The 25208-nt window shown below is 40.3% G+C and overlaps 1 protein-coding gene across 2 annotated transcripts in view; it reads right to left on the bottom strand.

The window, feature by feature from the left end:
• Positions 1-20285, bottom strand: part of arhgap20b (Rho GTPase activating protein 20b) — a 46048-nt gene extending 25763 nt beyond the window's left edge. Inside the window, exons 1-9 of one of the 2 annotated variants that reach the window (XM_084114393.1) lie at positions 19950-20285; positions 18787-18854; positions 9153-9290; positions 8897-9043; positions 6736-6777; positions 6450-6540; positions 6203-6280; positions 5786-5852; positions 3883-4047 (exon numbers count right to left, since the gene is read on the bottom strand). In XM_084114393.1, coding sequence (XP_083970519.1) covers positions 3883-4047; positions 5786-5852; positions 6203-6280; positions 6450-6540; positions 6736-6777; positions 8897-9043; positions 9153-9290; positions 18787-18854; positions 19950-20039 — 886 coding nt within the window. In that variant the 5' untranslated portion in view covers positions 20040-20285. Of the gene's footprint in view, positions 1-3882; positions 4048-5785; positions 5853-6202; positions 6281-6449; positions 6541-6735; positions 6778-8896; positions 9044-9152; positions 9291-18786; positions 18855-19042; positions 19148-19949 lie in introns of those variants that run through there. The other variant, XM_084114394.1, reaches the window with a different exon arrangement.
• Between the last annotated feature and the right edge of the window lie 4923 nt (positions 20286-25208).

The raw sequence follows: 25208 nt of genomic DNA, 5'->3' as shown, positions 1-25208 counted from the left end.
TGGCCTTCCCTGACCTCAGCCCCCCAATCTGATAACTCTAATGCCCAACAATTATTGGCTTTCCAAGATGAATGTGAGAAATCCTGAAGAATGTTCTTCTCAGAGCAAATGGACAAGAACTTAAATTGGTGGATGTTAAAACTGTAAGTAGATGTTGAATTGATTAGAATTAATGAAGTTTTTAAGTTTTTTTTATAAATACTTAAAAGCAGTCAACTATAAGACATCCACAATCACCTGTCTCAACAACCTCTTCACATCTGTGAGCATGCAAACCTTCGAGTGTGTCCTGGGAAACAAGGATTCTACCGCCTCTCCGAAGTGTGCAAACAGGTCTGAACAACACTGTGGTCATTTGGAAGAAACCTTGGTTCCGGTCCCAAGGCCCAGTGTTTGGAGCATCCTGTTATCGCAAGACTGTGCACAGATGCATCCCACACAGGGTGTGGAGCAGTCATGGAAGGCCGCTTGACCCAGAGTCTGTGGAAGGAGCATCATCTCTCCTGGCATTTAAACTGCCTAGAGATGTTAGCTGTATTGCTAGCCCTAAGGCATTTCCTCCCAGACCACCATGTTCTAGTTTGAACCGACAATATGTTGGTGGTCTTGTATATAAATCATCAAGGGGTCTGAGTTAGCGCCTTCTATGCAGACTGGCGCACCAGAGCCTCCTGTGGTCCCTGGTCACCTGAATTAGGGAGCAGACATCCTGTCAAGGCAGGGGCTAAGGCCCGGGAAAAGGAAACTCCATCCTGAGATGGTGGAATTAATTTGGAGAAAGTTTGGTCAGGAGGACATGGACCTGTTTGTGTCACAAGAGATGACTCACTGTCCGCTCTGGTTCTCCCTCAAACATCCATTTCCGCTGGAGCTAGATGCCATGGTACAGATGTGGCAGAGTCTTCGTCTGTACGCATTTCCCTTGATTGCTCTGCTCTCGGGAGTTCTAGAAAGAGTTCACCAGGATAGGGTTTGTCTTCTTCTGGTAGCCCCATTCTGGCTGGAACGAGTATGGTTCTCTGACCTGATAGCCCTCCTAGACATTCTCCCATGGAAGCTTCTAGTGAGGGACATTCTATTGCAGGCCGGGGGTGGTATATTGAGATGTGGAAACTTTGGATCTGGCCCGAGGGGGATCTGTTCCTAAATGTAGGTCTCCCAGCCGAGGTGGTAGAGACCATTGCCAATTCTAGAGCTCCCTCCATGAGGAAATTGTATACCTTAAATTGGAGAATCTTCAAATTATGGAGCGGAGAACATCAGTTGGACCCAGTTAACTGCCCGGTGGCTTCAGTGCTGGAGTTCCTTCAAGACTGTTTCTCTGCCGGTCTTTCCCCATCCACACTTAAGGACTATGTGTTTCCTTCGTGGCACCTTGAGGATGAGGCCTGTGGCTCAGATTAGAGTCCCGGCTTGGGACCTAGCAGTAGCATTAGAAGGGTTGTCCCTGGCAACATTCGAGCCCTTGGACTCTGCATCAGATAAACGCATCGCTTTAAAGATGGAGTTTCTGCTGGCGATCATCACTCAGGAGAGTAGTAGATTTGCAGACCCTGTCAGTTGCCTTCTCCTGCTTAAAAGTTTGCACTGGGTAGGGTAAAAGGTATTCTCCACCCGAGGCTGAGCTATGTACCTAAGGTACCTGTTCTACAGTCCTTCATCTTCCTCCTAATATGTTGGCGGAAGTCTATGGCCCAATCCCAAATCTACCCCTTACCCCTTCACTTTCCCCTACCCCTCTATTTTGCGCGTTCACATGAAGGGGTAGGGTTGTAGGTAGATTTTCCGGGACCACACTTCAAATGAAGGGGTATTAGAAATATACCGGCTACAGACGCAAAATGGCTGCCCAAGCAAAAAAGGAGACCCGTAAATGTAAGAATTTTTGGCATTAATAAGTATTTTAATGACAAATAATGATTCCACAAATTCTCCTTTAAGGGAGAAAATACATCAAAAGTCTACTAATGGCCTCTAGATAGCCACACAATGTAAAGAATGTATCTGGTTATTCAGGTTCCCTGAGAAGGGGAATGAGACACTGTGTCAAGGTGAGACACTATGGGAACAAAATACTCACTATGCCATACTGAACAAATGCCTGCTTATTGTGCTGTGAGAATTCCAACTAAGCTGTCGCCAAAGTTTGCCATACAGTGCACGAAGAGCTTTAGTGCCTGTGGTAAGAGGCCCACAGCTCAATACCCTTAAAACTTACCTGCAAGGCAGAAGAACACCATTCTCTTAACTGCCTTCTCTACCTAAGAAACATGGCAATGTTCTTCAGAGAGACCTGGCGAGAAAGCATCAGGATGGAGCACCACAGCATCTCCACCCTCCTTGCTCTCTATTGCTGATCATCACAGGTGCGTGATAGCCCAGTGAAAGAGTTCCAGTGAAAGAATAGCAAGTTGCTAGCTGTGTCAGAGTCCATTTTATTACTCTGTCCCAAGACTCCTTGCAAACTGTTAGGAAAACATGGTAACATAGTCCCGCACTATGTCCACACTTATCACCTCCAGGTATAGAGTAGAGGGTCAACAAATGAAGGAGTGAGACGCAGAAGTGGAAAAGCTAACTCTCCCTACTGTACAGCCCATCCATACATGGGAACAGACTGTGCAGCCTACAATCTAGGAGGGGGCTTAGATAGTTGCCCCTTACCCAAGGTAAGTGCTAGCCTGTTACTCCAATATGAATGTGATTCAACAAGAAGCAGATTAATGCTTCTGAGCCCCATGCCACTGAAGGCGACAGCAGAGGAAGGGGGATGCTAAAGTGGTATTGCCCAATCTTCCTGTCCTAACACGTGATCACAGAGGGAGCACATAGCTAACACCTTTGTACTCCTGCCACCTGAGGAGGGAAGGGTGATCAATGAGGATGTGGGACCCAAGTTGCGGCATTGCACATCATCTACATTCATCACAACCTAACTGTTATAGAAGGAGCATAATGCTACCATGAATTATTTATCTTTTGATTTTCCATTACCTTGAGCCCCGCAAAGTTCAACCAAAGATGCCTCCATGAAAACCATGGCAGCAAGAAAGCGGCCGATAGTACAAGCCACCTGCTTGGTGGCAAGGAGGGCAAAGTCTGTGGCAGAGTTCCAGGACTGACTCTGGAGACACCCCCTCGCGTAGATCTGAGTCCTTCAATAAATCTTCCTGATACACTTGCAACACTGCCATTATGTGCAGAGCGCACCAGCCTGGCCTGTCGCTCCATATGCTTTGCCCACCAGCCGCGATGTAAACCAACATGGCTTAGAGGGCAGGACTGGAGACTTCAGTGAGGATGCCATGTCGTGGGTCATAACTTTAACCAACTCCTCAGAGTTGGAGTAGGCAGGCTCACTTACAACATCTGCTTCAACTCCCATCATGTCCAGCTCCTCAGAGCTAGACCGGGCCAATAACATGCTCTCCACCAGATCTGAAGAAGCTGATGAACAAGCTTTTTGATTCGATATGAGTGAAGTGCTGGAGTGAAGTGATGTTTGAGAAAGGATAAACCCATGCTGGCTCTCATGCCCTATACATATCATCTTCTTTGAGATATACAGACAGATAACCAGTTCAGAATTCCACATGCACATCAAACAAACGGCTTCCTGAAGACAAAGAATCTGATGCGTTCTTTCTGGGCACCCTTATATGCCCAGTCGGCACACATGAGATGTCACCTGACTGCGGTAGCAAATCGAGAATGGCGTGCATCACAGGTGCTTCAGACACCGGCTCACAAAGAGCGTTCATGACACTTCGAAAGGGAATCGCATAGAGAACAGATCCTCAGAGAAGGCACAAGTCTTATTATGCATTTGATGAGTTTTACTGAGCTGGCCATGTGTGTTCTGTTGGTGACAAGTGAACTCACCCCTTGGAGTTTGTGTTCTGGTTTTTAGGGTGAAGTGAGGGGTCTTGGAAGAGACTGTCTGCTGGGCAGAACTAAATGTTTCCTGCACGGGCTCACTGGGCATGAGCAGATGGTCTTGCTGACTTCTCAGGGAATGATGCAGGATAAAGAATGGTAGCTCATGGCCTACAAGAGACAAAAATTGAGACAGGAAATTGGTGTTTCAGGTTGCAGGCAATTTCATTCTCGAACAGTACAGGAACCAAAAAGCATATTACTGTGTTTACTTCATTGCTAACATATTTCATTCTGTGTATGATTGTGTCTGTGTTTTAAAAAAAATGAGAGTAAAACACTGTCCTCTTTTGATCTTAAGAATAGTTGCTAGGCTGCTTTTTTGTTTTCTCACTAGTACAAAATTTGTATATAAATCCGACACACATTGATGCACCTATGGATTAGTGTGCAACATTTCTACAGAAATTCCAGCAAGCACCTCCGATTATTTCAGACAGTGAAGATCAGCTTGTGTGTTTGTGAATGTTTATGGCTGGCATTTGGAGCGAATTATCCTGAGGTTGCCTCATTACTAAATACAGTAGAGGAAAAAACAAGAAGACATAGAGAGATTTTAAGTTTAATTGAGTTTTGTATTCTGTTATCTAGAACTAAACCTTTCATATCCTGTTGTCTCATTCAATAAACCTTACATAAAAATGTGCATATATATGACCTGGGGGGTGGTGCCAACAGCTCATTTATAGTAGTAATAGTAATAAAGCTTGTTTTTTTTATCATGACGGGTCATGAGCTCATCACAGAGCTGTCAATGAGTGGGAAGAAAAGAGTTTCATATAGCTCAGAGCTTTTAAAGACAGCCTGCAGGCTAAATCACGTCCTTTGGAGGAGTCCAACCTTGGGATGTGGGATGATTTTAAGAAAAATCACGCTTAAAACATTATATCAGTACGATATATTCATAATAAATAACAAAACAAAACATCCATCCATTTTTTAAATCACTTGTCCTATGTAGGAACGCAGGAATGCTGGGATGCTGAAGCATATATCGAGTAATTAAAAAATCTTAATATATAATTTTAGCTACATCTTAGATGTGATTGAATGTTTCATTTAATTATGCATGACACTTGCGAGCAGCTGAAACTAGATTTGTGGCAACCTACAGTATAGTTAATTCTCCCAAGTTTGTGAATGTACTTTTTGGCAATAATGACAACAGAGAGGTACACAGAAATATTTTAGAAGTAAAAAAAAAAAGTCACTTTTCAAAAAGTGAACTGTAATTTTTAACTAGAAAAGCAAAGCTTGTCAAGACAAACTCTGATTGTTGCAGAGCAATTCAACTAAAATTCCAACTTATGGACCGAAAGGGATTAAATTCAGTTCTGTATTTTACCCAACCATGATGATATATTAATTTCATGGTGAGTTTGCCTGAAAACCATGCCTTGTAATTTAAATGAACCATTCAGTTTTGTTTTAGGCTGAACTTGGTGGTAATATTTAGATGGCTTATTCAAGCTATTAAATTATCCACCCGAGAGCAGGTTTCTAATTTTCTTCTCAATATTGTTGTTTGAATAATATTCCCTAAGTTATTATGTAATTATGTAATTTATGTAATCTTAAGATCTCTGGTGAATGAAATTTGTAAATTCCATGTACTCCCAGCTGTTTTATCTGATTGATCTGAAGAGGCATAACATTGTTTTTGACTCCAGAAAAGTGTCGTTATGCATGATCCCTGCATGGGAGCAAATTAAAATTGGTCAAGCATAAGGACATGCTTGAATATTAGTTTGACACCCCTGATCTACCATGTGTTCACATTTGTTTTAAAAAATATGTTAATTTGTTTGTGTGTGTGCGTGTGCGTGTGCGTGTGTGTGTGTGTCATCACCAATAAGGGGGTATGTTTCCTGTTCTTTTTCATAGTTCACACACAGCTGGTAGTCCAAGACTTCACCCTGCACACAGGAAGTGGTCATTATGTTTTGTAAAGAAACAGGAAAAAGGAAGTGGCTGATATCAAACACAGGAAATGCCAGTGGACAAATTTGGCACAATATAGTTACTGGTCATCATAGAGCAACAGAACGATGTACACAACATTATAAAAGCATATTGCCTCAGACGAGCAGGTAGTTAAATCCACCAAATTGCAAGGTGACATTGGATGTAAAGAAAAAGCAAGTGGCTCTCTAATTTGGACCACTCCCTAGTATTCAACTGTGCTTTAAATAGGTTAAATAGCTAATGTTTAAGCAAAGGTGTATTACACCATACTCACAACAAGAGGCTATAATGGACTACTTACCAGTAGTTTGCACTGCTGCATGATGTACTGAACCACATTTTCTGCGGTCGTGCTCACATCCACTGCCACAGCAACAGTCTTAAAAGCCAACAGCATGTAAACAAACAACAGCATTGACCATCAACTCACAAGGAAAAGCTTCAGGCTAGAGTACAAATAAACTTCACTTATAAACAGAGACATGGATTTAGTTCCCTGAGGGCCGGGAGTGGCTTGGTCCAAATTAAACCAAAAGGCATTTATGTACCGCTGAGCTGTTGTCATCGGGATGGCAGATCAGCAGGACGTAGAGAAGAATGGCATTTGGCAAGACTCTTTGCCTGGCCCTGCAGGTGTGCCTGAAGAATGAAACATTATTACAAACAAAGAACAACAAATGGGAAAGCAAGAAAAAACAAATACAGAGGCATGGAACATTCAAGAAAATGGACACAACATCAGAGCAGGAATACCTCATGTTTGAAAAGAAACTTGTACTTTGATACATTATATGCTGTTATGGACATGAGTCTTTGATTTGTTTTTTTCCTTACCACTGAAGAGCTTGTAACCATCTCTCCTTTGTTTCTGATGAGCTTTGGTTTTGAAGGACAGGCAGAAAGAGAGAGGAAATGTTAGATTTAGTTAAAATTTTCTAGATTTTCAGACAAATGCATAATATGAATGATAAGACAATGACACTGAGTTCTGATATTAGTGAATGTAGTTTCTATTTGATATAGGTTGCTTAGTCTTGAGTCAACCTGTCACTCACACGAGATGGCAGCAAATGCAAACCACAACGATCCAATTATCTAATCCATTCCTGATGGACAAAATCAAATCCCACCCTACATTTTTTTCTTGTTTGAGAAGCCATTTTCTTCCTGTTAGGGTTAGGGTGACCATCTTATGCATCTTATGTATCACCTAACCATCTAAGTGACCATATTATGTACCCTTCATTAACATTCTCATTAGCTGCATATATACCAACCATTCCCAAAAGTGAACATTGCGCAACCACAGACGTGGACGATCCCAAACATTTACAGTATTTAGCCGCATTTCCAACGCAGGAACTTTCCCCAGGAACTAGGGACATTGGGGTTGTACTCCGTACCAGGAACCAGGGTCTTAATGAAGTTCTGGGAAAATATTTCCCCCTCTGAAAGTCCCTGCTTGCGAGGTAGTACTTTTTTAAAGTTCAGGAACTTTCAGGGGTGGGACATGGGCGCTGAACATTCTGATTGGTTGAGTTCATGCCGCATTTTGATTAGTTGACTCCACGCAGCATTTTATTTCAACCACCTTTTTTTTTTAAATCTGTTGTGGTGCGTGCAGTAACAGTTGTTTGCTATTCAAATCAACAATGGAGGTTAAAAAATACGACTGATGGACCGAGACTGAGGTTCCTGCTTTATTAAGCTTAAATTAAGCTGGAACTGTAAAGTAGCACGCAGTGCTATGCCACTGGACTAATTTGCCTAATCTTCATGGTACTTTAGATTGTGGTGGAAACGCAGAAAGCAACAGGTCTGGGGCAAGAAAAGTTCTTGGGACAAACTGTTCCGGGTAATTTCAGTGGAAACGCGGAACTCGCTTAGCTTTCATAGGCTAGAAAGACAGAAATCCTTTTAATTTCCTTAAAAATGTAAACTGGAACTCTGCCACCCTTTGAAAATCCCTCCTCAGAGAATTTCAAAATTTGTGTTGCAAATGTGTTCATGGGACAGCGTTCAATTTATATTAAAAGATCAGTTTGAGAAATGGTTTCTTGTCTAAATCCTACAGTCTGTTTTTTTCTCCAGTTACTGGACACACTGCTACACCACATTTTTTGTTATGACTTCCTTTTGAATCTTGTGTTATGGGCTTCTGATGTTATAGTGAGGTGCTGTCAAACAAATGCAGCTGAGACTCTCTTAAAACTTTCTTTCACATTTCGCACCTGATATTTTTCACATTTTTACAATAGTTCCATCATCAACACATGCTTACAGGTGTATTTAAAAAGAAAGAAAATGTGTCACCAATTTCCTTTTATTTCTACATCATTTGTTCACTTTGCCATAGATAGTATTTAACGCACTATAGATTAGAGGAAGAATGAAAAGGTCATTACCTCACTCTCTTTATGATTTTAACTAAAAGGCTTCTCAGTGTTGTTTTTTATCCTGTGATTAGCAGCATATTATGTATTCTCCATTTCATGGGGTTTGACCTACTTTTATCTCCAAAACAATATGTCTAATGAAGAATTAAAAATCAGGTTAATAAGGAGGCAAATCAGCATTGTAAATGACAAAGAGCTGAGCTGAGCTTGGAAGAGAGTGTGTGAGTGCATATAATGCGAACTTCCCATGAGAATTTAAATGCTGCAGGAAAAAAATGTTTTCTGTCATCTTATTACACAGTGTTTTATTATCAAGTCAGTAGCAGTAGTGTGGGTGGATCTCACTTGAATTATTTTCCTCAGCACCTTTGTAGCACCTAAAGCTTTCCACCATTTCTTTCCTTCCACTACAGAATAGTTCTCTTTTAAAGACTGCTGCTTCATCTCAAGTTGTAAAAATCCCATAAACATAATGGTTTAGAATTGTTCAGTACTATGTGTTTGAATGACATACAATGACCACATCAGTCTTGTTTGGATTGCCAAAACTGCAGATGTTTGACATTTAAGCAATTTTGAAATAGTTTTTCAAAGACCACCTGAAACTGATGACATAATTGATGGTCGGCCAGCCAATCACAAACGAGTTCTTGGAGGTGAGCTTCCTGTCTGTGATGCAATGAACACAGGATGCCAGCCATATGTCTGAGAGGCTAACACGATACTTCAGCTTTAGATACAGAGACCTGTAACATGTAACACACACAATGCACACATGCACTTTTAGAGAGACAGATGTCCTACATTTTTAACATATTAATGCACATACTCACACCCACTAAAAAGTTGACATACTTAGTCTTGGCGATGATAAGCGAATCAGTGAAAAGCAGCAGAAGTCTTTCTCTTGACTGCAAGCCGATGGTAAGGTGAGCATGTGCTTCCATCAACAGCACTGCATTTTGTGATGCATTACATGCCCCATACTCATCACTGTAGAAGAGTGAACATGTTAAAATCACAATAGCAATGAAGAACATTTAGGAATGCCAGTTAAATTTCTGTAATGTACTGCAATCTAAGATTAGGTGTCCCACATTACTTGTCCTATATTAACCCAATTTACTATAACATTATAACATTAAAACATCAAGTTTGATGGGTAAGCAATAAGGAACGAGAGGTCACTGCCTGAGTGCCTGCCATCCTTCCACTAGAAAAATAGTCCCTGACAGTGAGAGTAAACAAGCAAAACAACATGCCTCATCTAATGGAGCTCAGATAAATACAGAGAACAGGAACTGTTCTCATGCGCTTTATTTTTTAATACAATATAGGTTATTTCCTCAAACACACAAACACACACACATCTGCTTAACTCTCAGCATGGAAAAATTTCTATCTCCTGGACCCGCATGAGAATGACAGGGGGAAGGCCGTGGCCTCAAAATTAAAGGTTTATTTCAACAGTCCACTAGTAGGCATTCTACTAACCATAAGTGACTTTGTCAACTAAGGGGCCATTTACACGACATAGTTTTCAACAAAGACTTGTTATGCTTTTTGGCCATTCATTTACACGACAACAGCCTTTTGGTGGCCTGAAAACGCAAACTTTTGAAAACGGAATCTCTGAAAACGGTGACATAATGCACATGCATATTTCGTGTTTAGTCTCTTTTATTTGGAAATGAAAAGATACAGATATTAACAGTAAGAAACAATGGGGGGCATACGACATCATCACAAGTGGTTATAAGAATTACAGAAATCAACACAACATTTTGTCATCATGAAAAATTAAAGGTTCCTTACAACAGACTAAAGGATGATACATGTTTTCAAAGCCTTTGTGTTCAAAGATTTTGACATTTTCTTAAAGGAAGTTAAATGGGACTTCAGGAGAACATTCTAAAATTGGGATTACAGTGAATGTTTCTGGCTTAGTGAAAAAGAAATTTACCCAGAAGACAAAGTAATAACACAGTATTATTAAGATTAACTTCCTTAGAATGAAAATTTGACAAAACACTTATACATTTTGTAATTTGTGTCTATACGCATGTCCATTCGGATCGAGTGCACTGTAGTAAAAGAATGCAGTGGGCGCGTAGTCTTTCTTTATAAAGTAACATCACCAACTACTTGTCTGGCATACATAATACTGCGTAATAATTTTGCGGATTCGTGTGAACGGGAATCATTTTGATAAAGTTGTCATCTGTACAAAAACGTTTCCATTTTTAGCACATCGTTGTCGTGTAAACATACCCTTACTCTCAGAGTATTACTAGACTGTTAGGTTACTAGTAGAATAAGTTGACATATACTTGCAAAGTTATTTATAGTCAGTAGATTGTCTAAAGTGGACTATAGAATTTAAGTGTTACCAAGGTGAATGATGCAGACATAATGTCAAAAAGGGGTCACTCATACTTAATTAAATAAATGATAAACACTTTTACAATTTTCACAGTATTGACTGTTTATGCTGCCAAGGGTGGATGCTTGTCAGACAAATCTGTTTGGCGGTTATAGCATATTGACTAATCAGCATCAAGAACCGGAACAATCTGTTTTATGATATAAGACATAATGTTTGTTTAAAGGAATAGTTCACCCAAAAATGAACATTCTGTCATCATTTATTCACCCAAAAAGAATAAAGCTGAACACAAAAAGAAGGTATTTTGAAGAATGTCAGTAACCGAACAGTTGATGGACTTGACTTCCATAATATGGGGAAAAAAATACTTTGGAAGTCAATGTGGCCTACAGCTGTTTGGTTACAGACATTCAACAAAACATTGTCTTTTGTGATCATCAGAAGAAAGAACTTCATACAGGTTTGGCACAACTTGAGGGTGAATAAATGATGACAGAATTTTTATTTTTAGGTGAACTATCCCTTTAAATAATAATGTTTCATTCAGCGTGTCCTTATATAAATTATATTCTGGCATGTTGGCAAAGGCTGCACTGTTTTCTTGATTTCTACATTTACATACAAATACTGCATTTCCCATGAACTGGGCTTTAAACAGACTTCAGAATCTATAATAATAGGAATGTATAAAACATGCACAAATTAATAAATACTGATAATCACAAATATTGATAAAGGTTTACATGAGCCAAAGTTAACTTGGTGCAGAAAAACAGAAACATTCTGAGCACGTAAACACATTCAGTAATGTTTTTTTCAATGTTAGCCTATGCATAAAGAAGTATAATTTTCGCTGAAGTTGGAAGTCACCTTCAGAAACCTGTCAACTTTATTGCCATGACAACGAGCTGAATATTACAGTATGGAAAACACTTGTTCCTGCATTTGTGATCCTGTTTAAATTTCAAGGAGCAAGTTAATCTGCCATTGCAATTTTTACATTATATTTAAAAAAAATGAGTTATTTAAATCAATATAAAAAATTCATCCTATTGTCACACAAAGGACTGGCTTATAAAGTATAATATATATATATATATATATATATATATATATATATATGGGGGGAAAGGTGGTTTATGAATGTATTTATTCATTCTATGCTGTGTGTGTGAATTTCAGTTAATTTTACATAAAACTATAACACAAACACAAATAATTGCAAGATTTTTAGCTTTCTGTTATATTTATTAATTGTTCTATTGGCACCTTGCCACTGTCTCTCTCTCTCTTCTAGCTCCTAATCTGAATGACGCACTTTGCCAGCTTTCTTATGTGTGTGTCTCTGTTGTTGCATTCCTGCCTATATAAGGCAGAGTGTGTCTTCTAGCCATTACCAAGGGATTGGTCAGATATAAACAGTCAGTAAGTGTGTGTGTGTGTGTGTGTGTGTGTGTGTGTGTGTGTGTGTGTGTGTGTGTGTGTGTGTGTGTGTGTGTGTGTGTGTCGTGCTGGCAAAATGAATCGGAGTGCGCATGGGCTAATTTCGAGCTACAGGCACAACAAGTGAAAAAATTAAAATTAAAATTTTAGAATTTAGTTGAATTTGAGGTTTTCGCAAAAATGATCCCATTCGCACCGATCCCAATGCTCCAAATGGAGTAGTACCTTTCCTTTTCCTTGAAAAATGCGGTTTTTCTCTGCTCGCTTCTCGACGACTGGCGCTAGCATAGCTTCCTCTCAGCACATGTTTGGTATCGTTTTAAAGCGCAGCATTCCAACTTTGTGAATATTCATAGCAAATTCTCGATGGCATGAGTCTGAACCAATGAATGCAATTTTTTTAATCTCATGCTCACCACAACTCAAATGTGAGCGATGACGCAATGGGAAGGCCCTTGGCTGATTTATACTTCTGCGTCGCCGGAGCCTCTACGCTGTAGACTACACGTTGGTTTTCATTTATACTTCTACGTTGTCCGCGTTGACACGCAATTACACATGCAGAGGGAGCATGTGAAACCCGAGGGAGCGGTTCTAATAGACCAATCACAGCGCTTGCGTCCGTGTAGAATTGACGCGTTGTTACATTTTTGGAGAGGTGCACATCAGGGTACGCCGAAGGGTACGCGCGCTACACACAGCCTACGACGTAGCTACGGTGGGCGGTCGACGCAGAAGTATAAATTGAGCTTTAGGGTGGTGCTGATTGTCTGAACTAGTGTTGTCACGGTACCAAAATTTCAGTATTCGGTACCAATGAAAATCCACGGTTCTCGGTACCAAAGCTTAATTTAGATTAAATTTACATATATTAAAGTGTATATCATGTTTTATTTGACTTTTATTTAATCCAAAACTGCGTTCATATTTAATTTTAAAGACACACTGTGAAACTTTTCAACATTCATAATATATTTCCAAGACCCTTGTGATGGTACATCGACTTACAATAGGTTGAATGACACGTCTGCCATAGCCTGACGGGGTCTGTATCGCTTTTACTGGCACTATGTAACTTCGGGGTTCGGGTAGTAACCAGAGCACAAAAAGAACTACAAAATTCGACTGCTTTACGGCATACGTCACTTCCCCCACCACTTCGTCAAATTTGGACGTGAGAGGCCAACCAGCGTTTGTTTTCGGCTTTCGTGCTTTCGTGCGTATGTTTTTGTCATGGGGCTGTTTACACCTGGCCACTTCATGCGTTTTCTCAGATGGGATAGCTATCCGATCGTGAAAAGACCAGGTTTTAAAGCCTTCCGAAACGCATTCAAGACGGATTTGAATCCGATCGCTCAAACCACTTCAGGAGGAGGTCTGTGCCGCATTCCAGACGAAACTGAACAAGTGTAAATGCATCTGGTTGTTGAAACCACATATGTAAATTGTACTCCTCTCAAAAATGCTAAAAATAAAAACGTGTGAGAGCGTGTTATAGGCTATATGTTATAGACAGATATGACGACGCTACTGGAACACGCATCACCGCAGATGAGCAACTGAGCATAGGCTATTCATCAAGAGAACGTGCAAACTATCGCAAATCAAAGTGAAAGTAAGTCGCAGACGCTTAACACACAATCATCATCATTAAAAGTAAAGAAATTAAATGATCTTACCAGGGCTGTTGCCGCTCTCTCTTATTGCGGTCTTTGATTTTGAAATTTTAGCTGATGATCAATAAAATGCAGCTCATATCTGTTGCTTTCGGTGACGTGCACTCCATTAAATCTGCATACAGCGCGGGAATTGAAGATCGGATTTAAATCCGTTTCGCAAAAACACATTTATGTGACCAGGTGTAAATGGAATTGTTTTGATAAATCAGATAGCTATCCGATCTGAGAAAACGCATGAAGTGGCCAGTAAATAAATCTCTTATTTGTAAACTTGTTTGCATTCTATGTTGTATGTTGTTGCGCTTGCTTGTAGTATGTTTTTTTTTATATGCTGTTCATTCATTTATTGCTGATAATTAGACCAGTCCAATAATTTCCACATATGTCTAGCTAGCTTTCGATTATCAGAGCTGTTAACAGACTTGCTAAAAAAACACTCGTTTCTCTTACGTGTTTTTTGCGTTATGTTTTATTGCCTAGCTTGCCTCACGAACTAGTTTGCCAGCTGGTGTTGTGAGGTGTATTTATCACGTAGTCCTGAGGGATATCAGACGACGCTGTTGACGTTGATTCTTGCGATTATCATGAGAACAGTTTTTAATATCTCACATAATTATCAGGACATAAATAAGCCTAACGTAGAGGTTGTAAATAGTGTAAATGAGTACAATTTGCAAACTATTATAATAAATTGCAATAATCATGTCTTCGGAGTCTATCTGTGCCTATTCCATGCCCGATGCAGGTACCGGTGTACAGGGTGGGAGGTGGGGGGTGGAGGGGTATTTACGACAGTGCAAGTATTCCATAGCGACTCTAGGGGTCGCTGTTTGACAAAAACACAATTCTTTCACAGTGTGCCTTTAAAAGGGCTTTTTAAACCTGCTAAGAGTTATCCAGCCAAGAATAAGCTTAGAACTGTTTTTCTGACGGACTGATATTAATGACATAAATAGGGATGCACCGATACCAGTATTTGGGTGTCGGTCTGATACTGTACTCGTAAAACTACCCCGATACAACCGCACCCGATACCACTTTAGGGGCCATTTACATATCGCATTTTTTGCGCGTTCAAAACCTTTATTTCAAATGAAAACGTCTCAACTTCTCATCTCAACAGGTCATGTGACAAAAATCAACTGATCAGCTTCGGCCTTTCCGTAACAACATCGAAAGCTTGGCCGAACAGCTGATCATAGCTGTACAGGGCGGCTTTTTATTTCTCATCTCCATAAATATATCTAGTAGTAAAGCTAATGCAAGGGCTAGAAATAAATTAATTCTTTGCTGATACTTCCTCGTCATCATAGAGAGCGCAGTTCGCACCGCTTTCTCCTTCTTTCCAAATGCGCTTGCTCTCCCGTGGCGTCTGTCGTTGCTGTGCAACCATGAACAACATTTGAAATAACGAATTTGCACATGCAAAAAATGAGCTATGTGAACGGCCCCTTATAGCAACGTGACATTAGCCTAATCCAAAATATTTCCATATGTGGCTCTTTCCTCCTTTCTTGTCAACAAGTGTATTCAGAGCCACCGCATTAGTAGTGCCGCCAGTCGCCATGTCTCAGTGTTTTTATGAAGAGGACGCAACTGTGCACCTTTTGGACAGCGCATCAAGAACCGCATTAATCTGGTACTTCGGTACCACCGGTACTTAAGAAAAGCTGGTAACGTAACGGTTAAATTTTTTTAGTACCGACTTTGTACCGAAGTACTGGGTCTTTTGACAACACTAGTCTGAACCCGTATAGAACCACGGCAATTAATTGGCTGATGGCGCTGGCGCCTCCTCAGGGACGCTACGTCACTCACTCTTATACAGTGAACGTATACTGTGGTTTTCCCTGTCTCATCCGACGCCTCTGGGGATAGATGCCTTCGCTCATCTGTGGCCAGATTTGAGACTGTATGCATTCCCTCCAGTCAAGCTAATCCCTGCAGTCCTTTGCAGAGTAAGGCCCCAATCACACCTAACGCGTTTTTCAGGTTCGAAAACGCGAGGCACACAGCACTGCCCCATCACACAGAACGAGCAGTGCGCTGCGTTTTTTATGTTGCTTGGCAACCACTGAAACAGCTGTCCTGTCAGTCAAGTAAACGTCAAATCAGCCTTTTATTAATTTTATTTACTTTGTGTTAACATTGTGGTAGTTACGGTTCGTGAAGTCGTTAAGCTCCTGGTAACCCGCGAGAGCACCACAAGTTTATCCTCCATCATTGCACTTTCCGGGCATTCAAGCAACTGTGGCTTTCATCACTAAAACGGAAGGCCCGTCTCTCCATTCATTCGATTGGACAGTGGAAAAAAAACGCGATGACGTCGGGCGCTTTTTCCGCTCGGAGTTGCTTTTTTTTCAACTGCAAAAACGCGAGGCGCAGCAGGCGCATAAACAGTGCGCAGAACGTTCACTGCCAAATCCCATAAATCTCCCAAATCTCCTATCAGGAGAGATCTGTTATCTCAGCTCCAGAGCAGGATTTGGCGTCCTCGACCCGAGATATGGAGGCTGTGGGTGTGGCTGATAAAAGGGAATCGCTAGCGACAGTGGCGTGTGGTCTTCCCGCTAATGTTCGGGAGACCATTGATAACGCTTGTGTGCCTTCTACTAGGCGGCTATATTTTTCTAAGTGGAAGGTCTTTGAGTCTTGGTGTTCGGCTCATGCAGTGGACCCAGTCAGCTGCCCGGTCGGTTCAGTGCTGGAATTCCTGCAGGATAAGTTTGTGTCTGGAGCAGCTGCTACTACCTTGAGAGTTTAAGTCGCGGCTGTCGCCGCCTGTAAGGAGTCAGACGAGGTCCTCCTAGAAAGACACCGTCTGGTCTCCTCGTTTATGCGTGGAGTTAGATGCTTGAGGCCTGCACGTCCTATTAGTGTCCCCACCTAGGATTTATCAGTTGTTTTGGAGGGGTTATTAGAGTCTCCCTTTGAACCCTTGGAGTCAGCTCCGGACTGGATTCTGACTCTCAAGAGCCCCTTTCACACAGCGCTTTGATCCTGGGAAATTGCTGTAAAATTGACAGAGTGCCTTCTGTGTGAACGCAAACACGTCCCGGGATTGATGCCAGGATCGATGCCGGGATGGGGACCTAGTAACATTGCCGGGATCAGTGCCGGAACGCGCCCTGTGTGAACAAAAGCCAGGACCAATGCCATAAGGGGTGTGTCGTAGTGATGACGCAATATGGACTCGTCTTTGTGTAGAAATGACATCTGACAGGAGTTATCACATCCTGACGTCACGTGTCTTTACGGGATCTTTATGGGATGTGTGTGAACGTACTCACAGATTCTGGATATAACTGGCAGTGTGAATGAACCAAAATCAAAAGATCCCGGGACAAATCCCGGGACACATTATCCGTGTATTTTATGGAATCTCTGTGTGAAAGGGGCTAAGGTGGCGCTTTTGTTAGCATTGGCCTCTCTCAAGAGTGTGGGGGATCTGCAGGCTCTTTCTGTGAGTGAGCCTTGCATGGAGTTTGCCCCAGGTCTTGTGAAGGTGTATCTACGACCTAGACCTGGTTATGTCCCCAAAGTTTTGTCAACATCATTCTGTTCTCAAGTCGTTCTTCACTCTTTCTGTCCCCCTCCTTTTTCCTCTGCTGAGGAGGAGAAGCATCATTTGCTTTGCCCTGTTCGGGCTTTAAAGGCATATGTGGACCGCTCTGGCCAGTGGCGCAAGTCGTCTCAGTTGTTTGTATGCTTTGGGGCCGGCCGCCCAGGACTCGCCACCTCTAAGCACAAGGTGAGAGACGCAATTTCTTTGGCTTATGAAGTGCGTAACGTCCTTCACCTCTGGGCATTAAAGCTCACTCTACAATGAGTATCGCGTCTTCCCAGGCTCTTTTTAAGGGAGTTCCTTTAGAAGATACTTGTGTGGCGGCAGGTTGGTCCTCTCCGCACACTTTTATCAGGTTTTATTACTTGGATTTAGATGTGGCCCCTGGTTCCCGGGTTCTTTCCATATGAACTGGTCGCTTAGGTCCTAGTTGAGTTTGGTCTGGCTAAAAAAAAAAAGGTTAAAGGAGAGCTCCTTGTTGGGCCAGATCTGGCAGTGCTTAGCTTGGCGTGTGTGGTATATTGTTCCCATTGCGTCATCGCTACGCAGCGTCGGATGAACCTACGAAAGAGAACGTCTCGGGTTACTTGCGTAACCCATGTTCTCTGAATAGGGAACGAGACGCTGCGTTCGCTGCCAAGCTCCTCTTGCTGCCGAAGGAGCTTCTTGTTCATCTGTGGAAAATCTGAGGAGCAGATGGCGCGTTCACTGTATAAGAGTGAGTGACGTAGTGCCGCTGAGGAGGCACCCGCGCCATCAGCCAATGAATTGGCGTGATTCTATATGGGTTCCGACAATCAGCACCGCCCTAAGGGCGTTCCCATTGCGTCATCGCTATGCAGCGTCTCGTTCCCTATTCAGAGAACATGGGTTACGCAAGTAACCCGAGACGTTTTGGAACATTCAGAAAACGTTTCTAAAATGTTCTCAAAATCGACTTTGCTGACTTTATCGAACACAAACAGGTGTAGCTCAGTCATTTTTTTGTCTGATTCCAACAAATGATACATCCTTTTGAAAGTTTTTTAACAGAGAATGTGAAAATAACAATATCTGGTTTTTGAAAATGTGCTCATTGCGACTCATTTTGCCAGCACGGGCCACATAAAGGTAGCTGACTTCTGGGTACAAATGTGTCCCCAAAATATGGTTAAGTAGGTAAGTAGGCACACATAGATCAGTCAGTCAGGAACAGAGGGGAAAAAGAGGTATTTTGATTTTCTGTTTGGAGTCAATTAAAGGGTAAAGGAGGAGCCAGTGGCACAGGAAAAGAATAATGAGAGCATGTTTGTATGTGTGTGAGGGGGAAGTGAAAATGAGACATGATAAATTAAAAGAATATTACATTTACATTCCACATCAATTTAAAATGCCCAAAGACTCTTCAAAAATGTGTATTTGCTTGTCTATGCATACCTTTGTCTGGTTTTGCTGAAAGCTTTAATAACAGCGGTTTTTCTTCTTGGAATTGTGGACTTCATCATCTACAAATAAAAGCAAACATAATTGCACACCAATTACATATACGCAAAAACAAAACAAAAAGTCAAAATCATCATCGGCAGCAGCAACAAAAGTACTAATAAATGAAGAGAAAACTAAAAGAAATATGTTATAAAATAATTTGGTAACTTTAGCAATTATCTGTTCATTGAGAGAAGAAAATTCACACCTTTAAGATAATCTCTCTTCTTTATATGACATCTGGTGTGAATGCTTCACTGACCTTTCCATATTTTCATAAGGAGAGGTAGCACGGTTTGTCATTGGATGTTTTATTTTTTTTATTTATTGCAAGAAAAAAAATCACAAGCAAAACTGCAAAATAAGAATGCACAATATTAGTCTATTATTCTGGTTGACGCATTAAAACATCCCTATCCAAAATTGCTAATGGAAATTCATTATTTTGAACAAATCCATAAGGATCCTAAGGATCAATAAAGATTTCCCCTAAGAATCAGATAAGATTAAATTACAAAGGTCAGATTAGCTCACATAATGTTCCATAAAATGAAATAAACACATGTGTGTTAATATAAAAAGTGTGTATCAGACACCATATGCCAGTAAGAAAACATGTCAGCAAGACATCTGTTAAAGATCTGGAAAGCACTGCATTCTAATTGTGACAGGGAATGGACATACTGTAGATGAGCAGATGCTCTTATTTAGTTGCAAAACACAACAAATAATAATATCTGAAAAACATGTACGTCATGTCAGGACACATGGGTCTGAATAATAAAAAAAAAACATTCAAAGTAAAAACCTTGGAAGCTTTTAACTTGCAAAAAGATTGGATGGCTATGAATGCTGTATATTTGCACTGAAATAGCAGCAATTACCCCCAGGAACCAGATTTAATTTAGGTACAGAATTTCATATTTAGATACGACTAACCAGAAGATTAAATATGAGCTAAACGCATGCACTACCATTAAATGCATAACAGGTTTAAGTAAATGTCTCATGTATAGCTCACCTACCCTCAGTTTGAGGTCCATTCAAGGAAACCTCAAGTAAATCATCTGCTGAACTTACACAAACAAACCATTGCTACCTCTATGTAAATTCACCTTTTCCTCCACAGGATTGGTCACCGGTCCACTTCTGGTAGATTGAAGGTTAGTGCAGTTTGAGACCTTCTGATGTGGACTCATTTTCATCCATCTCCCTCAATCATCCTCGGCAAGGCTGCTCTAAATCTCCTCATTCACAAAAAAAAAGGGAAAAAAAGAAAGAAAGAAAACATGCATCAATTCCCACAAAGGAAATGAGCTTGAATTGTCTTCGGGATTATATATTTCTTTATTTTTCCCTCATAAAATCGTAAAATAAATTGTAAAAGGGTTTGACTTTATCATCCAGATGAGAAGTTGTCTGGAACTTGGTGTGAGGAACTTTACCCACCCAACCCATCTCATGTCCCCCCCCCCCCCCAACTTTTTCTTTTCTCTTTAATTTTCATTACTGTCCCCTTCCTTTCTCCCTCCTTCCTTAGCAAGGATTTCTCATTTCTTCCCCTGTTTCTCTCTCTCTCTCTCTCTCGCTCTCTCTCTTTCTCTCACACACATTCTTTCAGTCTCACTCTCTAAATATGGACATGGAGGTTCAGTGTTCTGCATTCACTGAAGTTCCAAGGCCCCCTACTGGATGTTACCGTCACTACAGAAGATATTACATTTACAGTGAGGAAAATAAGTATTTGAACACCCTACTATTTTGCAAGTTCTCCCACTTAGAAATCATGGAGGGGTCTGAAATTGTCATCGTAGGTGCATGTCCACTGTGAGAGACATAATCTAAAAAAAAAAAATCCAGAAATCACAATGTATGATTTTTTAACTATGCACCTACGATGACAATTTCAGACCCCTCCATGATTTCCAAGTGGGAGAACTTGCAAAATAGCAGGGTGTTCAAATACTTATTTTCCTCACTGTAAGTGCAGCTTTGCAATCAACAGCAGTTCTGTATTTTAATATGTTGCTTTGAAACAGTTTATGATGACAATGTTAACAGTCCAGCTTCATGCTGAACATTCATTGTAGAACTAATGGCCACATCTCAAATGCAGTTTCACGGTTCATGGCCTAATTGGTGAACTAATCCCACCAAACAGCAGCTAAATTAGCCATCTTTTTTAAACTGGATTCTGTCAAGCAGCAATTAATTTTAGATCATTAATCATTTTCAAACTGTATTTATATAGTTTTCATGTGTCATAAGGCCTGCAGACTCAGCCCACTGATGCAACAGAGCTGCCTGACCAAGTTCTGAGTAAGAGGCTATTATCAGGTTGCCTCCATCTTCTCACTTCTTCCCTCACAAGATACAGCTCTGTCTGCATATGTACATGGACAGACGGAGCCAAAATATACTCTTTTCAATGTCTATATTATTTAACTGTTTTTGTTTTTACTTCAGTACTTGGATCTAACTGATTTGACATTATTTATAAAGACATCATTTATAATTTGTCACTGCATTTGAGTGGCTCAAAGTAGTACTTGAAAACAGCACTTAAATGACACTTTAAAATGTGTACATTTCATTGCATTCCACACAGTATATCAAACCAAGTGGCATCTGCCAACAAATAAGGCTCGACTTTTTCTTTTTACAATTTTTGGTTTAAAAATTTTACAAGTGCAATGCACTGATAACTATCACACATAAAAAAAAAAAAATATATATATATATATATATATAATAAAAATTTAAAATCATTTGAAATTATTAGGATTTGTTTTCAGTGCATGAGTGTTGTGTGTGTTTGTGCATGTGTGAGGAGGCGCGCACATGTGTGTGTGTGTGTGTGTGTGTGTGTGTATGTGTGTAGGCATTTTTGTAAAGCGTAAAGTCTTTATAAGTGTGCAAGGGCTTGGTACACAGCTGGAAGAATTACCAGAGCTAAAGTTAAATACAGAGTCATACAGAGTCAAAAGCACTCAACTAAAGTTCAAATTTAGATTCAAATTCATTCCTCTTTTTACCTTCCTTGCAGTATTATAAATTACAACTTTGTACTAATAAATTCATGCAGAAGAGGCTGATGAAAACACTTGCTTAAGGTGCATGCTGAAGAAACAAAGTCAACTTCTCCTTTAAGACAAACTGAATATCAGAACTTCCCCTTTAAGAGATGGGCCACAACTTTAGCCGGTTGAGTGTTGAAATGGTGATTGCACACACATCTGATTATTTACAGAGATATTGAAAACTCACCCACCCCACACACGGCCACATGTACACACTCATACACAAACATATTCACACACAACCTTACAATGAAGAAGAGAACCCTATGATTTCCTCCACAGGACTTCATAATCAAGGATTAACAAGCATTCAGAACTTTAGTGAAAAGTGTTTAAATATCATCTACAAACATGCCCAACTACACAAACACACAGTCACTTACGGACATAAGTTGTACACATTCATGTACAAACATGACCATCCTAGACACACACAATACTTAAAACAGATATTCACATAAGCTAGTAAAAGAGACATCATGAATAAATTCAGAAAAGATGTTCATTTTTATATTTGATGCTTTGACAGAAGCAGATGAGAACATCTATAAGTCTGTGTGCGTGTGAGAGTGTGATATGAGTGCATGTGAGTCATCGTGACTGGTGTGGTTAGAACACTTTGCTGATCTATATCTGCACCTAGTCACATTGAAAAGCTGCTGTGAAGATTTAATCCAAACTAGGACTAAAACCAGCAGAGCACAGCACAACTCAAATACCTTGATACCGAGCATCTGAATAAAAATGTACCTTAAAATAACTCCTTTCTCTCTTTTTCTAATGCCTTGTTCTGCTATTTTGGCTACTGCAGCAAACTGCATGACAAGCAGAAAAACCAAAAAAGAGGTGTCTCTTCGAAGGAAGCATCTTTTTCTTTTAGAGTTGTGAAGGTGTAACTGAAGTTTCTCTCTCTCGTTCTTTCTCAAACACACTCTGTGAGAATCAGGCCTGAAATGTTGCTGCTGTCAGCCGCAGTGTGGAGGGTGGAGGCTGCTGCTGAGAGACCATGACTCTGAGTCAGAGATCACTGAATGAGGCTTAATGAGGAAACGAAAAATACACTTTCATGTAGTGTTCCAATCCATACAATCTTTGATCCATCTCCATAGACATAAAATATATGAGTCACCCTGCACACGTTTGCATGGTTGTTTCTCCTTCTGCTGCTTTTCGTGCTCTTAAGTTCACCATATGAATGTACTGCGCATTAGCATGATTGTTTTCATCCTTCTGGCACACACTTCTGAATTACATGCATGCCCTCAATAACACACTTCTTCAAGGACTCCATTATCATAATTACCATAGTCTCATCAATTGCAAATGACCCTGAGCAACTACATTGCAAGATATTCACAGTGTCCACAGTAGCCAGAGCTGTCACATATATTAATGTAAACAGGAACAAAATAATTGGTGGATCTGCTTCTTGTCATTGCAGGCAGCATCAATCTGGCAATGGAGGTATGCAAGCTTTTGTCTCAGCATGCGTGAGGCAGAATCTCAAGCTGTCAGACCACCGATGCTGTATGCTGTGCGGTGAGTCATCTGGAAAACATTTAAAAATACTAAACACTGACTTCACAAAATGTCCAAAAAGTGTACTGTCAAATCACTGAGATAGTACTTTCAAAAGTATGCTTTTATGTCTTATCTACCCCTAAAGGGTGTATATTAGTACATTCAAGCACTTATGCACCCATAAAGTACTAGTATGCATGCTTAATGTACTAATTAGCATGATTAAGTTAAAAGTACTAATATGCAATAATTATATGCTACTAATTTGAAGTAGTATAATTTGATACTGCTATAAAGCCTTTAGGTTGTAGATAAAGTACAAAGGTGTATTTGTGATACTGGCTCAGTGACAAGCTGCTATCCCTAAAGATACACTTTTTCCATGTGTTCTGACAATGTTCTTATCTGGACAATTGGACAAAACAAATGAGTCTAAATTAGTAAAATGAGTTTGTCCATAATTTATGTGCATCACCTGCTGAAAAATCTAGCATGAACCCCCTGATGGTCCAGGCTGGTTTATTCTGGTTAGAGCTGACATGTTGTCTTGCTGGTGGACTTGCATAGACATGCTGTTCTCAAAGCAAAACTGAGCCTGTTGTAGGTCTAGCACTCCTGCATCCCATGCTGGGGACCAGCATGCCAGCAATGCTGGATTTTTCAGCAGGGTCTGCAAACCCACTCGATTTTTAGCATACATTTATACAAGAACACATCCATGGTTTAAAATCAGCTTTTTCACCCACTTGCCAATTTGACTACTACATTTTTTTAATTTATAAGCCATTCAGAACTTTTACTAGCCAATCCCCTGATGTTCCAATCCATACATATTTTGATCCATTTCCATAGACATAAAATATATGAGTCGCGCTGCACACGTTTGCATGGTTGTTTCTCCTTCTGCTGCTTTTCTTAGCGGTTGGTTTTTGTGCTCTTAAGTTCACAATATGAATCTACTGCACATTAGCATGATTGTCTTCATCCTTCTGGCACACACTTCTGAATTACATGCATGCCCTCAATAACACGCATGCCCTCAATAACACAATTCTTCCCAGGACTGCATTATCATAATTACCATCCTTTATAGTCTCATCAATGGCAAATGACCCTGCAACTACATTGCAAGATATTCACGTCCACAGTAGCCAGAGCTGTCACATACATTCATGTAAACAGGGACAAAATAATTGGTGGATCTGCTTTTGGGCCAAATGAGTTGGCTGAACAAAACAGGACCTTATAGGACCACCTCATCAATACGAGACAGTGGCTTCAGCAACTAGATTGGTAGATCTACTACTGTTACAAAAAACTATTTGCTCAACATTCCTAAAGAAAACCATTTTAAACATAAGCACGCTGTATGATCCATGTTGGGATTATACCAAATATACCAAACCAAAATATAATATATAAACCAGATTTAGATATATTTATTGTCAAATCTGATTATGTGTCATGTAACATGGTAGCAAGCACACAAAGACAAGGAGGAACAGGAAACAGGATCTTTTAATAACAAAAACTCAGGAAACATAACATACATGTTACATTATGAATAACTGAATTGCTTTCAATTATTGTTTACGGATATCATAGAAATAAATGTGCCTTAAAGTGAACACTACTTGTTGCAAAATTCTGTGGCTTCTCTTTTAAAACAGAATTTATTCCATTGTAAACTCCAAATATAACTTACTTAAAAACAAATGCTTAATAAGCACTCTGAGGATGAGTGTACCGGCTCTCAATTCATAAAATTATCAG

The sequence above is a fragment of the Abramis brama genome, assembly GCF_963993115.1.
Source record: "Abramis brama genome assembly, chromosome: 5".
Taxonomy (NCBI): Eukaryota; Metazoa; Chordata; class Actinopteri; order Cypriniformes; family Leuciscidae; genus Abramis; species Abramis brama.
This window is presented reverse-complemented; position numbering and strand designations above follow the sequence as displayed.